The 13,296-nt window shown below is 44.4% G+C and overlaps 1 protein-coding gene across 1 annotated transcript in view; it reads right to left on the reverse strand.

Annotated features, from left to right (window-relative positions):
* The window catches only part of LOC123745205 (uncharacterized), a 296,446-nt gene that overhangs the window by 151,338 nt on the left and 131,812 nt on the right, over positions 1-13,296 (reverse strand). Inside the window, exon 2 of the mRNA XM_069300385.1 lies at positions 13,172-13,296. This exon is cut by the window's right edge and continues 66 nt beyond it. Within this exon, the coding sequence (XP_069156486.1) occupies positions 13,172-13,296 (125 nt within the window). The remainder of the gene's footprint in view (positions 1-13,171) is intronic.

Genomic DNA, 13,296 nt, shown 5'->3' on the forward strand with positions numbered 1-13,296 from the left:
GAGTATGTTTTATCTCATTCCAGAGAACCAGTTTGAAGTAATCGTGGTGTAGTGTGTGTGAGTGTTACCTTGGGCTTAGTTACATTGTGATCATTTAATTTATGTTGTGATTTCTTTGATATTGTGATTTGTGTTGTGGTGTAATCTGTGCTTGTGGTTTATTGTTGTAATTGTTTATTTTTTATTAGATTGATTGTAATCAATTTGTTTTTCTGTGTGATAGAACTTTAACGTAACTGTTTTTAATTGATTGCTGTCCATAGGGGCGTGTGTTGACATAATTGCTGTCCATAGGGGCGTGTGTTGACATAATTGCTGTCCATAGGGGCATGTGTTGACATAATTCCTGTCCATAGGGGCGTGTGTTGACATAATTGCTGTCCATAGGGGCGTGTGTTGACATAATTGCTGTCCATAGGGGCGTGTGTTGACATAATTGCTGTCCATAGGGGCGTGTGTTGATATAATTGCTGTCCATAGGGGCGTGTGTTGACATAATTGCTGTCCATAGGGGCGTGTGTTGACATAATTGCTGTCTATAGACGCGTGTGTTGACATAATTGCTGTCTATAGACGCGTGTGTTGAAATAGTTATTTTGATTTACAGAAGACTGTCTCAGTGACAAGTCTTGCTTTGTTGTTATTGATTTGATTGTTCATATTATTTTTCTGCAATTACTTTGGATTGCATTATGAGTCCAAGTGAACACCCGATGTCTAGTGAGTTCATTTGATCCTGTTTTGCCCATGCAAGAGGGCCGAGACGTGTTCTCGTCATTCCAGCCGAGAGTGGTAAGGACAAGAGTCCTGCTAGACTGGTTGTTTTGATGAACTGTCATACTGTCACTGAGGACATTACCGTAATGTTAAATTGTTGTGCCTTGTATTAGTAAGTAAGTTTGGTTAATAAACTGTCATTGTTGCCATATGTGACTTTATGTCAATACCTTTCAGGTGTACTGCCCTTTATCATTATCTGCCACAAGCTGCTTCTGAAAATCTTGCATTTAGTAAGTGTCTGCTCCTGGATTCGAACCTAATCATAGCTCAATCACTGAATACTAAATTTTGGTGTGAGAATCCAATGACTATCCTCAAGATTGTCACAGGCAATTAAAAAATCGACGACCTAGTGATTTAGAGAATCAGGTAACTGAACTCTGGCAATTGCACTTGCCTATATTGCACTAGTGCAAGTTAGAATCTCACATCTGGCACTTAACGTGTTGGCTTTTGTGCAGCTCTTCTGGCTCAACTGAAGTATACTATTATACGAGATAATAAATTATCTACAAACAGCTCTACTCCTATCTCGTAAAATTCGACATTCTTAACCCTTGTCAATTTGGCTTCCGCTCCCAAAAGAGTACCAACGATGCAATTATTAGTCTCCTTGATATAATTTACTCAGCCCTTGACAAAAAATGAGTTTCCGATTGGACTCTTCATTGACCTGAGAAAGGCCTTTGATACTGTTAATCACAATTACCTCTTACGTAAACTCCATCATTATGGAATCCGAGGCCATACACTGGACTATATCCAATCCTATCTTAGTGATAGACACCAATGTGTAACCATCAATAATATAACCTCTCCTACTCTACCAATAACCGTTGGAGTGCCACAGGGCAGCATCTTGGGACCTCTCCTATTTCTTATATACATCAATGATCTGCCTAATGTCTCTAACATTCTGAAACCTATTTTGTTTGCTGATGATACTACCCTCATCTACTCCAACCCCAACCCACATACACTAAATGATGTTAATAATGAACTAAAAAAAAGTCCACTTATGGATGTCAACCAATAAACTAACACTTAACATAGAAAAGACCTACTACATCTTATTTGGAAGAAAATCTACAAATGCAATTCAGCTTCAGATAGATAATGTAAACATTAGCAAAAAAATGATGGAAAGTTTCTTGGCCTATTCCTAGACAAGAGACTCAACTTCAGCACCCACATACAACACATAACTAAGAAAGTCTCTAAAACAGTTGGTATACTCTCCAAAATCAGATATTATGTACCTAACTCTGCTCTCCTCTCTCTATATTATGCACTAATCTATCCCTATCTTAATTATGGTATCTGTGCATGGGGTTCAACCACTGCAAACCATCTCAAGTCCATCATCGCCCAGCAAAAATCTTCTATTAGAATAATAACAAATTCTGCTTTCAGACAACACTCAGCCCCCTTGTTTAACTCCCTAAACATGCTAAACATAATCTCACTCCACAAATTCTCTTGTGTCAATTACATTTACAAAACCCTGTTCTAAATGCAAATCCTGCTCTGAAACTCTCCCTGGACAGATGTAATAGGACCCATTATCACCACACCAGAAATAAATATATCTTTGATATCCCCAGAGTCAAACATAATCTGTGTAAACACTCTATGCAAATAAACGGACCCAGTCTATGGAACTCACTTCCTAATGAATTGAAAAGCTGTCCAACTTTTGCGTCATTCAAAAACAAAACTAAAAAGTACCTAATCTCATCTGCATAGTTTTTTTACCTTGTTGCTTTAAAATTGCACTGTATCTATTGCTACCCAATCTCCCTATCTTTATGTACCCAATCTGAACATCTTTACCATTGTGATCATTGCTGTCTTCTTATATGTGCTATCAATCTGCTGCATGGTGTCTCTTAATCTTGTTTAAATTACCAATCAAGTTGTCAATGTAATCAACCAGAGCTTTAATATACCAATGTGCTTTACTATACTTACTATTCTCTTTCATCTCATTTTTTCTTGCAATGTATCTGTTATCATTTTATTAATTCTGCTAGAATTTACCTACTTAAAATTATCTGTAAGATTAAGGACCTGCCCGAAACGCTGTGCGTACTAGTGGCTTTACAAGATTGTAAATACTATGCTATGTATTCTCTCTAACCCAATGTACCTTCTTGTATTTAAATAAATAAATAAATAAATAAATAAATACTCTCACATTTGGCACCTAACGTGGGGCCGGTGGGTATTCTTTCAGTTCCAGAAATATACTTCCAATGAGAAATATATTCTCACAGGTCCACTTAAGCACCCCTTAAATATCGTGGCATCTTCCTTGCTGCAACATGGCTCAGTAACTACGTCTTTACATTGAAAAAATATAAATGTAAATTGTAAAAATGTAAATGTAAATCATCGCATCTTTACTTTGTTATAGTGTCGTGGTAAATGCTTTGTCTGGTTGCGGCAACTTCTTGGATTTTTATTGTTCTAGTTTTGCTTGTTTCTCTTTTACTTAGGCGGAGTATGAGTATTTATGACTTGTATGGTCGCTTCAGTAAGATTTTGCCAAATGTGTTTAACAACTTCTGCTCTAGAATCTAAGTTGAAATCTTATCGGGTTTGTAACTGTGCACTGTGTTAGATAATGTTCCAGTGGTCTGTCGGGCATTTCTCCGCAGAGTTGGCATTTCTTCTCATCTTCCAGAACCTGTAAACCTATTTCCCATGCACATACATGTTCCCATACACATGCAATGTAAGTGTACTTTTATTGTTCTACTGCTCCCTTTCATCAAACTAAGTGCTTCGTAATTGATTGAGTTCTTGTACCAACCCGCATATACTGATGTTGCAACTGCTGTGTTGAGGTCACTGTACATCTTTTGCATTGCTCTGTTTCTAATTACTTTCTTAATCTGTGATAGACTCTGTGGTATGTAAAGGTCTACATTTCTTTTCTTAGTTGCAAGTTTTGTAGCTTCGTCTGCAATGTCATTTCCTATTATTCCCACATGACTTGGCACCCAGTTGATAAGTACCCGACGGCCTTGACATTTGAGTGTTTGTTGACCAGACCACATACTAGAAGTTGAAGGGACGACGACGTTTCGGTCCGTCCTGGACCATTCTCAAGTCGATTGAGAATTCTCAATCCAGGACGGACCGAAACGTCGTCGTCCCTTCAACTTCTAGTGTGTGGTCTGGTCAACATACTTCAGCCACGTTATTGTGACTCATCGCCTGCATTTGAGTGTTTGCACTAATGATATGACATTTATGAACAGATGGATGTTATCACGTATGTGTTCTTGTTGCAAGGTTTCAATGACAGGTTTCGAATCTGTATGTATGATACCATGTTGTTGGTGTTCAGCAAGAGCATGTTCCAAAGCCTTTTGAATGGCTAGCATCTCTGTTTGTAGAGTTGAACACCTATTTGAGAGTCTACAACTATTAGACTTTGCCTTAGACTTCTGTGCAGATATTTTTAGCCCTAAAATCCTGCATTCAGATGTTACTTTATCTAACGCCCCTTTGTACTTTATTTAAAAGTGAAGGACCTGTGACGACTGATGCTATATCATCAGCATAGCTTAACAATTCAAGCCGTTCTGCAAATGTCATGGTAACCAGGTTTTCCATAAGGATGTTAAAAAGAGTAGGACTGAGGACTCCTCCTTTTGGAGTGCCATTTTCATGCAAGTGGTAGTCCGACACTTGTCCTAGCAACTTTACTCTCGCATACCTGTGACTTAGGTAATCTTGAATCCATGCTAGCATATTTCCATTTACACCTTTTTTAACTAAGGTGTGTAAAATAGTTTGCATGCTTGAAAGTTCGAATGCTTTTTCTTGATCAAGGAAGATCACTATAGCTGGACCTGAGTTAACTGTTCCTAGTAATGTTGCTATGCAGTTTGCAGTACCTACTCCTCTAGTGAAGCCAAATATGTGTTTATGAAGGTCTCCAGTCTTCCACAGTAGCCTATTTAAGACCATCCGTTCTGCAGTTTTACTAATGCATGATGTTAATGAAATGGGTCTGTAATTGCCTGGTTCTTTCGGCTTAGGAATCGGAATGATGTCTACTTTCTTCCTAAAGGTCGGTAGTTTGCCTTGCTGCCAAGATGCATTGACAACGTCCAATATCCCTTGTTCTCCAGCAGGACCTGCATGTGCGACTATTGAGTATGTAATGTTATCAGCACCTGGTGCAGTGTCCTTACCACCTTTTTTGGCTCTGATTAGTTCTTGTTTGGTGAAGGGACAGTCACATTCGTCATTTATAACTATGCTCTCATGAATGGCTGTCAACCTCACTTGTTTTAATTGTTCTTACTGCCTTCTGACCATTGTAGGAAGCTGATATGAAGCTGTTCTTTCTGCAAATTGAAGAGCAAGTCTCTCAGCCTCCTGCAATGGTTGAATACATGCCTGTGGTCGGGCTGGTCGACCTGATATGATTTTAATCTGACCCCATATCTTGCCAAGACTACTATGTTCATTTAGAGTTTGACACCACTCAAACCATCTTGCCTCCTTTACTTCTCTAGAAACACGCCTTGCTTCAGATATCACCGCTCGTAGCAGAGTTCTTCCTTCTGGTGTGGGGTTTCTCTTTAGATGTTTTATGAAGATGTTGACTCTGTGGTTCTGTTCTTTAACTTCATAACTATAGAATCAATAGTTCTTTCGTTTTGTGTTTCCAGAGATAATGATAGGAATAGCTTTGTTTGCAACAGCTGCGATGGCCTCCTGGAGATTGGTCTTGAGAATGTCCAAATTCTCAGGTGGCCTGTATGGTGTATACCATTTTTCAAGTTTCTCTTGGTATATATTCCAGTTGGCTTTTTTTTAATTCCACCCAGGTTGTGCAGGTGGTGTAGGAGGTCGTTCTATGTTGAGTGTCGTGACAGTAGCATAGTGGTCACTGGTGATCACCGGGTCTACTTCCCACTTCGCCTGTTGCTGGAGTGCTGTGGAGATGAATGTAAGATCAAGGGAACCTCCTAGAATGTGAGTGGGTTCCCCAGTGTTGAGAAGTGTAATCTCAGGGACTTCTCGTAGAGCTGCAGCTAAATGGCGCCCATCTGCATTGGCTGGCCCAGTCGCACCTAACTCTTGATGATGAGCATTAAAATCCCCAGCAATAATTACATTTTCCTGCGTGGCCAAGGCAAGCACTGCCTCTGCTTCTAGTTTACGTCTAGGGGGCTTGTAGACGTGGTATATGAGGAGCTCAATATTAGCCATATTTACTGTTACTGCTAATACCTCTACTCCATCCCCACATGACACTGGGTCTATTTTCTTGCTGGGTATGGTGTTCCTGACTAGGGTCATTAACCCTCTTTGTCTCCCCTGCTCATACGGTATAACATAGTGCTGATATCCAGCTAATCTGAAGGATTTCATGGCTGGGAAAAAGAGTTTCTTCCAACACGATTATATCTGCTTTCGTGCTGATTGCAGCCTCCTGAAGTGTGTGGTTTTTATTTCCAAGACCTTGTATGTTCCACTGCAGTATTCGTAATGGCCAGACGACGGTTTCGGTTGATGTTGCCTGTTCTTGTAGAACTCCTCTTCGGAATCGACCTCCATATTCTCCACCTCGCGAGTCGTGTCGCTGCAAGTCGGACTGCACTGATTGCTCATGGTCAGTCCCGGCATTGTTGGAATCTATACATCCCTGTTGTCCATCGGGATGGATTGATTGTTAGTGCCCGCCTCTTGTGTTGGTGGAACCTGTGCATCTCTGCTGTTCATTAGTTCTTTGTTGGTGTTGCTGCATGTCAGACTGCATTGGCTGTGGATGTACTCACCTAGCTGTGCTTGCGGGGGTTGAGCTCTGGCTCTTTGGTCCCGCCTCTCAACTGTCAATCAACTAGTGAACAGATTCCTGAGCCTACTGGGCTCTATCATATCTACATTTGAAACTGTGTATGGAGTCAGCCTCCACCACATCACTGCCTAATGCATTCCATCTGTTAACTACTCTGAGCCTGAAAAATTTCTTCCTGACATCCCTGTGGCTCATTTGGGTACTCAGTTTCCACCTGTGTCCCCTTGTTGGCGCACCACCCATGTTAAACAGTTTATCTTTATAAACCTTGTTAATTCCTCTGAGAATTTTGTAGGTAGTAATCATGTCTCCCCTTACTCTTCTGTCTTCCAGTGTCGTGAGGTGCATTTCACGCAGCCTTTCCTCGTGACCTATGCCTCTTAGTTCTGGGACTAGCCTATTGGCATAATTCTGAACTTTTTCCAGCTTAGTCTTGTGCTTGACAAGGTACGGGTTCCATGCTGGGACCACATACTCCAGGATTGGTCTTACATATGTGGTATCCAAGGTTCTGAATGATTCCTTACACAGGCTCCTGAAGGCAGTTCTGTTGTTAGCCAGCCTTGCACACGCCGCAGATGTTATTCTTTTTATGTGGGCTTCAGGAGATAGGTTTAGTGTGATATCAACTCCTAGATATTTCACTGTCCGTTTCATGAAGGACTTCATCTCCCATTCGATATCCTGTGTCTAGCCCCTTGTTTAAACAACCTAGTTTCATTACCTTACATTTACTTGGGTTGATTTTTAGTAGCCATTTGTTGGATCATTCATTCAGTTTGTCTATATCATCTTGTAGCCTCATACTATCTTCCTCCGTCTTAATCCTCCTCATAACTTTTGCATCATCAGCAAACAATGAGAGGGACGATTCTATACCATCATGGAGATCATTTACATATATCAGAAACAGTATAGGTCCAAACTGATCCCTGCAGAACACCATTGGTGACGCCTCGTCAATCTGAGGCCTCACCCCTCACAGTGACTCACCGTCTTCTGTTACTTAGGTACTCCCTTTTCCAATGGAGTACCTTCCCTTTCACGCCTGCCTGCATCTCCAGCTTTTGCACTAGTCTCTGTGGTACTGTGTTAAAGGCTTTCTGGCTATCCAAAAATATGCAGTATGCCCACCTCACTCTTTCTTGCCTGATTTTTGTTGCCTGATCGTAGAATTCAATTAATCCTGTGAGGCATGACTTGCCATCCCTGAACCCATGTTAATGTGTCACAAAGTTCCTTCTCTCCAGATGCTCCAATAGTTTTTTTCACGCAATCTTCTCCATCAACTTGCATGGTATGCAAGTTAGGGACACTGGCCTGTAGTTCAGTGCTTCCTGTCTATCCCCCTTCTTGTATTTTGAGACTACATTAGCCGTCTTCCAAATTTTTGCCAGTTCACCTGTTACTAATGATTTGTTATACACCATGGAGTGTGGCAGGCACAGTGCTTCTGCTCCTTCCTTTAGTATCCATGGTGATATTCCATCTGGAAGATGTCTGACTCTTATGTCGTAAAATTCTGTTGATCTTCAGTGGTCACTTCTTCTTGCAGTTGCTTTTGTGAATGTTGATGTTCTGGTGTCTTGACTACCCGACTGGTATTGTTAATGCTTATGTCCATGTCGCGTTGTTTGTCCTCTTATGCTTCGTCTTGGCTCAGACTGTCCATTTGTTGTGTAACTGTGGTCTGCTGAACGATCTTGTCAATTATTAAACAAGTGATTTCTTGAGTCTGTTGCTGTGAGGCGTTCTGCGTCATCTGTAGGCAAATAATAATGGTCTCTGCCATGATCTTCACGATGTTTTTTCAGCTCGACTTCGGTAAAACAGTAAATTTGTTGTGTTGATTCCGTATGTAACGGCTTTTTTCTTTTTTCTTTTGCTGTATTTCTGCAGCATTTTTGTGTATTTTTTGATTTGGAATTGATGGATTCGGGAAATTTTGTTTTGTGAGAGTGTGTGTGTGTTGTGGGTGTGCACGAGTGTTCCAGACGTTGGTGTTGGTGTATGTAGTGCTGGTCTGTGTGTTTATCCTGGCCTGAGTTGTCTGCACCTTTTCTTTCCGTGCAGAGCAGGTTGTGCTCCAGGCATGATGTTTGCCTCCACAATCTTGACATTTGGCTGTTGTGGTCTGGTTTGCCTTGTGCTTGGCTATACAGTCTTTGGTTGGATGTCCCAGGCTGCACACTCCGCACCTCTCCTGTCCAGTACAGCGTGATTGATGGTGGCCGTATTTCTGACACCTGAAGCAGCGCAGGGGTTCTGGGACGTATGGTCACTGTCGGTATATTCCCCAATTTCCAAGATTGAATGTTTCTGGCACATGTCCCATGACCGTCACCAGAACCTTACGTGTTGCTGCCTTGTCTACTTTTGTGTGGCATCGTTCCGCATTCAGGATTTGCTTGTGTTCTAGTACTGAATCTAGTGGAAAGTCGATTGGGTATCCCAAAAGCACGACTTGTGTGCGTCTTTCTGAAGGGTCCAGCTTTACCAAGCATACACGTTTCCCATGCAGGACTTTTTCAAAGTAATTTTCAGTCTGTTGGTCTCGTGATGTCATTTTAATTTCTCCTCTCAGGTTGACTGTGATGGAATTTTGAGCAATAGTTGTTCCTTTTCCATTGCCGTTACTACTCCATATGCTGTAGGAAAGTGGTCTGTCTGCATTATCTTGAATTTTGGAAGATGTGCAGAGTCTGACGATGTCTGGTGTGAGACTGGTGGTGTCCTCTCCTGTCTCATACTGTCGTCTTGTGGCTGGGCTGTGGAGAGAGGTACATTGTCTGACACTGGCTGGTGTGTGATTGATGCTAACCTCTCCTGCCTCATACTGTCGTCTAGTGGCTGGGTTGTGGACAGAGAAGCATTGTCTGACACTGGCTGGTGTGAGACTGTTGCTGACCTCTCTAGGTCCATTACGTCTGCTGTCTTGCTGGTAGAAGCAAGTGGTGAAGCCTCGATAGCAGTTTTCTTTGGTGCCTGCTGCACATCGGTCCACTGTCCCTTCGCGTCTGATAGCTGCCTCAATTGCCTTTTTTCTTTTTGACTTCTCCATTACGTCTTCACGGTGTGAGGACCGATTCACTGCCCTACCTAATGCCTGAGACACTCCTAGGCCTGGAGAAATTCATTCCCCTTCAACGGAGGTTGTAAAATGGAATCGGGGGTACCTAAAACCTAATTGAACTGTTTGGTCTACTTTTCCCTGTAAGGCTCAGTACACCTTCTAAGGTGCCCCCTTGAGGCGATGCCTGCAGGATATCGCCTCACCCTTCAAGGTTGGACTCTAAGTGACCTGGTGAGTGATACGGTCCTCACAAAAAATAAATAAAAAAAAATCGGTCATGGCCCATGAGTGCGGTACGACAGTTTGGGTCGCCTGCGTACTGCGTTGCACAGAATACCAGTCAGCTGGGCAGCAGATATTCAACAACGTTGTTTGTCTATTAATTGTAGACGAAATCGGTATTGTTTCCTTCCAAACAAAGGTATTCTCTGGGCCTTGGAGTATTACTGTGTTCTTCCTCACAAAACCGCGATGATTTGAGCTGATGGGTGCTCAGAATCTTAAGTTTTCCAAGGAACAAAACCGTGTTCGGCCAGCCAGCAATGACGCCGGCAGCGAGGATGCTCACTCGTTACAAATAAACTATTCAATTTGTCCCCTTCACGATAGACATAAACTTTTTCATCTGCAAGAAGATGAAAATGTTCTTTTCTAGTAAATAGACAAAATACTTATTTAGAATGTCACCCATTGTGTCGTCTTTAACAGTTACTTGGTCTGTCTCAGTTTACAAATCGCCATGTTTAATCCGCAACCTTTGATAAATCTAAAACACCATCACCCCTGCAAGACGTCTTTGTCTGTCCTGTTGTATGTATCTGCACAAGGCCTATTGATCCCATGCAAGATGTTATGACGAGATCATGTTAGGCCCACCTCTCATCTCTCTCTCTCTCTCTCTCTCTCTCTCTCTCTCTCTCTCTCTCTCTCTCTCTCTCTCTCTCTCTCTCCCCTTACCTCTCTTTCTCTCCTTACCTCTCTCTCTCTCCTTCCATCTCTCTCTCCCCTTCCATCTCTCCCTCCTTCCATTTCTCCCTCCTTCCTTCTTTTCCCCTCCTTCCATCTTTTCCCTCACCCCTTCTTCTTCTATTATCCTCCTCTCTCTTCTTCCCTTGCTTTTCCCTTCTCTTCCATTCTCCTACCCTTCTATACATGACTTGGTACGTCTCGCTCTCCCAACCTGTCCTCTTAAAAATAACGTCGCCTTTGGCCATTTACCAGTATGGCCGAAAGTGGACGTAATTTGAAAATGAAAAAAAAATGGCGATTTTTTTTTCAACAACAGTAAGTTAAGGGTCCTCTGGTAGGTTAGGTGGGCACGAAATTCTCATAAAGTTTCAAAACGTTATGAAAAACGTTAATTGAAAGTTTCCTCTCCTAACCTTTCCGAGTTGCTGGCCTCCTGGTTGATCACCCCTCCTCACTCTCAGCCAGTGTTGCTGGCCTCCTGGTTGATCACCCCCCCCTCTCTCTCTCTCTCTCAGCCAGTGTTGCTGGCCTCCTGGTTGATCACCCCCCCTCACTCTCAGCCAGTGTTGCTGGCCTCCTGGTTGATCACCCCCCCTCACTCTCAGCCAGTGTTGCTGGCCTCCTGGTTGATCACCCCCCCTCACTCTCAGCCAGTGTTGCTGGCCTCCTGGTTGATCACCCCCCCTCTCTCTCTCTCTCTCTCAGCCAGTGTTGCTGGCCTCCTGGTTGATCACCCCCCCCTCACTCTCAGCCAGTGTTGCTGGCCTCCTGGTTGATCACCCCCCCTCACTCTCAGCCAGTGTTCCTGGCCTCCTGGTTGATCACCCCCCCCCCTCACTCTCAGCCAGTGTTGCTGGCTTCCTGGTTGATCACCCCCCCTCACTCTCAGCCAGTGTTGCTGGCTTCCTGGTTGATCACCCCCCCCCCTCACTCTCAGCCAGTGTTGCTGGCCTCCTGGTTGATCACCCCCCCTCACTCTCAGCCAGTGTTGCTGGCCTCCTGGTTGATCACCCCCCCTCTCTCTCTCAGCCAGTGTTGCTGGCCTCCTGGTTGATCACCCCCCCTCACTCTCAGCCAGTGTTGCTGGCTTCCTGGTTGATCACCCCCCCCCCCTCACTCTCAGCCAGTGTTGCTGGCCTCCTGGTTGATCACCCCCCCTCACTCTCAGCCAGTGTTGCTGGCCTCCTGGTTGATCACCCCCCCTCTCTCTCAGCCAGTGTTGCTGGCCTCCTGGTTGATCACCCCCCCCCTCTCTCTCTCAGCCAGTGTTGCTGGCCTCCTGGTTGATCACCCCCCCCTCACTCTCAGCCAGTGTTGCTGGCCTCCTGGTTGATCACCTCCCCTCTCTCTCAGCCAGTGTTGCTGGCCTCCTGGTTGATCACCCCCCCCCCTCACTCTCAGCCAGTGTTGCTGGCCTCCTGGTTGATCACCCCCCCTCACTCTCAGCCAGTGTTGCTGGCCTCCTGGTTGATCACCCCCCTCACTCTCAGCCAGTGTTGCTGGCCTCCTGGTTGATCACCCCCCCCCCTCACTCTCAGCCAGTGTTGCTGGCCTCCTGGTTGATCACCCCCCCTCTCTCTCAGCCAGTGTTGCTGGCCTCCTGGTTGATCACCCCCCGTCTCTCTCAGCCAGTGTTGCTGGCCTCCTGGTTGATCACCCCCCCCTCTCTCTCAGCCAGTGTTGCTGGCCTCCTGGTTGATCACCCCCCCCCCTCACTCTCAGCCAGTGTTGCTGGCCTCCTGGTTGATCACCCCCCCCCCCTCACTCTCAGCCAGTGTTGCTGGCCTCCTGGTTGATCACACCCCCCCCCCTCACTCTCTCTCTAACTATACTCTTGTTTCGTACCCTTCAAGGTGGAGTCCTGGCTCCACCTCTCTCAGGCTCTCCTCCTCTAGAAAACTCCGCCTAATCTCTAGGCCTCCACCCAATCAGATGAAACCAGGCCTAAGGTCCTGGCACTCTTAGCCAATGACAAATCATGTCAGGCCCTTGTCCAATGACAACCATTTAAAACTCCATAGGCGGAGTTTTCTCACGAAAACTGTATATTACCAAGGCCTACACAGCAGAGACGTACAGGCCTACATAGCAGAGACGTACTAGGCCTACACAGAGGAGACGTACCATGCCTACAGAGGGGGAGGGCCTCTCTAATTTAAAGTGGCAGTTAACCCAATGCCCTCACCGTCCGGAGGAAGGGAGAACATTTAACGATATATGACTTCTAACCACTAGCCGAGAGCTGAGACTTACCAGCTATATATAGAAGGGAAGGAGAAGGAGAGAGAGAAGGGAAAAGCAAGGAAAGAAGAGAGAGGAGGATAATAAAGAAGGAGGGGGAGAGGGAAAGGAGGGAGAGAGGGAAGGAGACACAGACGAGAGAAGAGCCTAATATGACCTCCTGGTTACACAGTTCCTATTTATATCCAACACTAATTATTCCCATATAGGTTTAGCTTGAAATAGTCCCATGATAATAATCTGATGCAGGTGCTGAGTCTATGGAACAAAATCAAACAACATACTTGGTGATTTTCTCCATCAATTGGAATGACATAGTTGAGGTGAGCCTCCTGATAGTTGGCCTGTCTCTTGCTCCTGCTGGGGTGGGCGTGGGCGTGGGCGTGGTGGAGGTTGTGGGTGAGGAAGT

Source organism: Procambarus clarkii, chromosome 44, assembly GCF_040958095.1.
Source record: "Procambarus clarkii isolate CNS0578487 chromosome 44, FALCON_Pclarkii_2.0, whole genome shotgun sequence".
NCBI lineage: Eukaryota > Metazoa > Arthropoda > Malacostraca > Decapoda > Cambaridae > Procambarus > Procambarus clarkii.